This window comes from Carya illinoinensis, chromosome 12 (genome assembly GCF_018687715.1).
Source record: "Carya illinoinensis cultivar Pawnee chromosome 12, C.illinoinensisPawnee_v1, whole genome shotgun sequence".
In the NCBI taxonomy this organism is placed as follows: domain Eukaryota; kingdom Viridiplantae; phylum Streptophyta; class Magnoliopsida; order Fagales; family Juglandaceae; genus Carya; species Carya illinoinensis.
The window spans coordinates 16,040,305-16,044,996 of record NC_056763.1 but is presented as its reverse complement, the minus strand read 5'-3'; the positions used below and the strand labels follow the sequence as shown (position 1 = coordinate 16,044,996).

General features: G+C 38.4%; 1 protein-coding gene across 1 annotated transcript; it reads left to right on the top strand.

Moving 5' to 3' along the window:
* The first annotated feature begins 514 nt into the window (after positions 1-514).
* LOC122290232 (germin-like protein subfamily T member 1) lies at positions 515-1,523 on the top strand. Its single transcript, XM_043097827.1, has one exon. It carries the CDS (start codon positions 602-604, stop codon positions 1,271-1,273), a length of 672 nt encoding a protein of 223 aa, XP_042953761.1. The 5' UTR covers positions 515-601; the 3' UTR covers positions 1,274-1,523.
* Positions 1,524-4,692: the final 3,169 nt, after the last annotated feature.

The window sequence follows — 4,692 nt, the reverse complement described above, 5'->3', positions numbered from 1 at the left end:
TAACAGTGTGAAAACTTCTTAGGAAGCACTTCCTCAGCTACTTTCGTAGTCGAACCATGCAATGCAGAAACGTTCAAATAAGTAAGCTATGCTGCTCCACCAGATATGATTTTACCACTAAATAAACAGAAAGACTAAGTTTTTTTTTTTTTCGATGGAAGAAAGACTAAGTTGATTATTGTCATTTTGGTGGTTTTATTATTTATATCAAAGCAGATAACAGTGTGAAAACTTCTTAGGAAGCGCTTCCTCAGCTACTTTGTCGTTGAAAAGAGGCCCATCCGGGGCTATCTGGAAATCTAGTAATTGGTCTTTCCATGACTAAATATTTCAGTTTCACAATGTTGAAGGAGTCAATAAAAGTCTGCAACAGCAGGAAGAGGTCATCATTTCCTGCATCATTTGACTTGGTCGATATGATGTTTGCCTCGGATAAATTAAAATGATAAAGATTTAAAACTTGAGGGGTTTTCAGGAGAGGAAAAGTTCTATATATAGGACCATTATTCCCAACCTATGGAGTATCCCAGTATCTCATCTTCAAAAAGGGGAAAAAAAACGATTAGTTCTAAAAAGGAAAAACCAAAAGCCGATTGCAGCCATGAAGATTGCATCAAGTTCGCACGTCCACATGCTGTCATACCTCGTCGTGTTGTTGCTTCTCCCCTTGCTTTCCTTCTCAGCCGACCCCGATCCATTACAGGATTTCTGTGTGGCGGATCAAAGTGCCAGCTCTATATCAGTTAATGGCTTCCCTTGCAAACCTGCCTCAGAAGTAACTTCAGATGATTTCTTTTTTGACGGTTTGAGCAAAGTAGGTGACACATCAAACATCTTTGGCTCAAACGTCACTGGAGGTAATGTCCTTACTTTTCCTGCACTCAACACGCTCGGGATTTCAATGAACAGAGTGGACTTTGCTCCGGGAGGAGTTAATCCGCCCCACTCTCACCCTCGTGCAACCGAGAGCGGTGTGGTCATCGAAGGGAAGCTGCTTGTGGGGTTTGTGACAACTGGGAATGTGTATCACTCTAAAGTCTTGACTGCTGGGCAGATGTTTGTCATTCCTAGAGGACTTGTACACTTCCAAAAGAATGTTGGAGTAGGGAAGGCCCTTGTCATCGCTGCGTTCAACAGTCAGTTACCAGGGGCTGTGGTCCTTCCCTTTACTCTCTTTGCTTCAACACCCTCGATTCCAGATGATGTCCTAACTAGGGCCTTCCAAGTAGAAGAAAAGGTTGTCGAATCTATAAAGTCGAAGTTTAGTTCTTGAGCTAAGACAATCCACTCCAGAAAATCTCCCATTTATCTGAAAATTGTGTTGTAGTAATGTTTTTGATTTGGGGTTGCCCTACTCCTATTCTTTTGTTGTTATTCTTTGTGTTTTTATTCATTGTGTTGATTTGATGTTCAGCTCTTGTAATGCTCGTGTTGTTATTCAGTTTGTTTATCTTTATAGCCATGGTTGGTTATGATTAAATAAGGAAATAAAGGCTTTACAGTAGGATGGCACAGTTCTCTCTGGGGTACTACTCTTATGCAGTAACTGTAAACAAAAATCCACTCTTAAAAAGGTCTCCATTTGTTTTCTGTTCAAGGAACTCCAAAATCTTTCTTCATTTGAATTTGTTCACAACACTAAAAAGTAATAATCTGGATCGGTTAGCGAACATATTAAACAATGAATTAGAAATGAAGGAGAATCCAGAAAGCACAATCCTCACACTACACGGTTCAACACCAATTCGTATCAATTAGTGAAATACCGTAACAATAAGAATTTATAATTCCAGAAAGTTCAGTTCTTTGCTTAGTGCATGCCTAAACAACTTATAATGTTAACCTAGGAGATTTTTTCTACATAATAAGGTAATTGTCTAAAGTTTATCCAGTTAATGATACATGAGAAGACCAATGCATTTTCTACATAATGATATCATCTTAGTTCAAACAGACAGGAAACTCATTTCAACACCAGATGATGAGAAACTTAGGCAAAGCTGGCCTTTGATTATGGATGACGAACTGAAGCACTAATCCTGCTCCTGATCCGCTTATGCCCACGATACTAAATTGCTCTTTCAAAACGACCACCAACCTGCATGTGCAACCATTTAGGCTGTGAGGTTTGAGCATATTCCCTTGTTGCTTGTGATCCAAATATAATTCCAAAAGCATCAAATGGATGTGCACCAATGTTAAAAACTAAGAGGGAGAATTATTTTATGCAAAACTCTATTATCATTAATTTGTGTATCACTTTACAAATATATAATTGTAAACGAGAATAAGTATGGAAACATGTATGAAAGGTAAGTAGACTAATTTATACAAATTAGACATATTCCTATGATTAAGGTGACTGGTTTTCTGGAGATAGAGAATCTGGAAAATATGGCAACTGTCTATATATGACAACTGTCAATAACCAAGCTGAAAATCAAGATTAATTGGTTAGAGAACCATACAGCATATATATAATTCAACTAAAGTTTTAGGGAAAATTCATTTTCAGTCCTCCAACTCACGTGTTTTCACTTGGCACCCTAAGCTACATACTCAAACTAATGTATCGCACCCTGCAATCAAATTAGCACTGTAACATCCTGGCCCTTTGTATTCTTTTCTTTTCTTCACTCTGTTTCCCCTGCTTTCACGCAACCACAACACTGAGTAACCTTCCCTACCCCCACGACGTTGTTTGAGGTGAGTTTCATCATTCTGGCCACACACATTTTTATCTTTCCAACGGTTTTTCAAATTCAGTTTCTGCACTTCCGAAGATTCTCCCACCCATCTCCTTTATCTCCATGTCTTGGCAGTTTGAAGTTTCAACTTCCTTTCCGTTTTTTAGTTCTCTCCTTTATTTCATTCCCCGTCCATCACTTAGATCATTTTCTCTATCCATATCTCTCTTGCTCTCGATCTTCTCTCTCTCTCTCTGAGTTTCTCCCATTCACTGCAACCACTAGTTAGTCTTCATGATCTATAAGAACCTGCTTCACCACCCTAAACCAAACCATGCACAAAGCCACGCTCCCTACCCCTTCACGTCACAGCCATGCACCATGGTGGAAAACTTGTACCCCGCACTGCCCAGCCCCTTGAGGAAATTGCCACCACCTTGTCCCCTGCCATAACGACAACGCCGCCCCCATCTCGCAGCACAACAACTCCGAAGGGAAACCAACTTTCCGAGTTCTCTCCTGCACGACGGAAGATGCCAGCCTACAATCCATGATCCTCCACCGTGCTGCCCCTGCACCTCTAGCCTCACCACTAACCGAGCATTAGCAGCCCAAAGCAGAGCCAACAACCTCTGTTTTTATGCAAGAAAACAGAGCACCTGTTGTGCTTTCAGCCCCTTGCGCGTCGGAAGCTTAACCTTGTCGACATCACCTTGACGTCGTTCCATTTGCACGGAAGGTGCTGCCCAGCACTGCGCTTTACCCATTGTTTTTCCTCTCGGTAAGCACACAGCCTCTTCTCCATTTCTCTTCCGCTCACTGTGTTCTCTCTATTTCATCTCTCCCTGTCTTCTTCTCTCTCTCAGCTCCACCACCACGCACATAAAGGCCGCCGTCGCTCACCTTGTGTCTGCCTGGAACTGTAGCTGCACCACCTCGTCCTCTCAGTTTCTCGTTGTTCTGCCGTGCCACCCAACTCTGTCGCTCCCCTTCCACGGGTTTTAGTTTTCAATTTTTTTTCTTCTTCTGGGTAAGCTTCAGCCGCCGCACAAACCAGTTGTTGCCCTTCACGTTTTGTTGCTAAAATGTAGTGCACTTTTATATCTCTATTAACCTATCTTTTTCGAGAGAAGTTAATTTTGTTCTTATACCTTTTTTATTGAAAGTGATAACCGAAGTATGGTTGTTTTTATGCAAATGAAATACTTTTTACAATCGGAAAATGCAATCGGTATGCAGTCGTGGAGAAAAAAGTGAATTAATACGGGATTTACATGAAAAAAAAAAATTATTTTTATAACTTTTTTTTATTCACGTAGGTCCTCCTAAATATAAAATAATTTTTTTATAATTTTTTTTATTCATTCTGTACAACCGACTACATACCGACTGTATTTTCCGACTGTATATAACAAAGCGCAAATTGTGTACTGTTTATTTTCCTTAGATTAAGCCAATTTTGACCTCCCACGTTGGAGTAAAATGTGAAAGTGCAGCCCATGAGTTTTTGGTCTTGGGCCGTATATCATTTTCGGCATGGTAATATTTTAGTTTCACTGTTATAATATTTAAGTGGTTTGGAGTACTTAATATTAATATTATCATTAAGTGGATCGGGTTTTAATTCACAATAGTTCAGAAATCTTATTCGTTTTACTAAAAATATTTAAAGGATTTAAATTATGTTATTAAGTATAGATTTCTACTATTTAAATTTCAAGAGTAAATGTTAACTGTAAATTCTTTTTTTAAATGCTTTAAATCTGATTAAATGAAATGGTGTTGTTTATTTTAATAGATTTTGATATTATTATACTTTTAATATTACATTTATGAAATAAATGATTATGTTAAGAATATTTAAATGATATGTGTATTGTTAGATTTCTTGTAAAGTTGAATAATTATGTTAATTATAAGATAGTAAACTTATTTTTAAGAGAGAATGTTTTCACAACTTATTTTTATTGGAATTTAAATTGGCCAAAGTATTCTTCTAATTTTA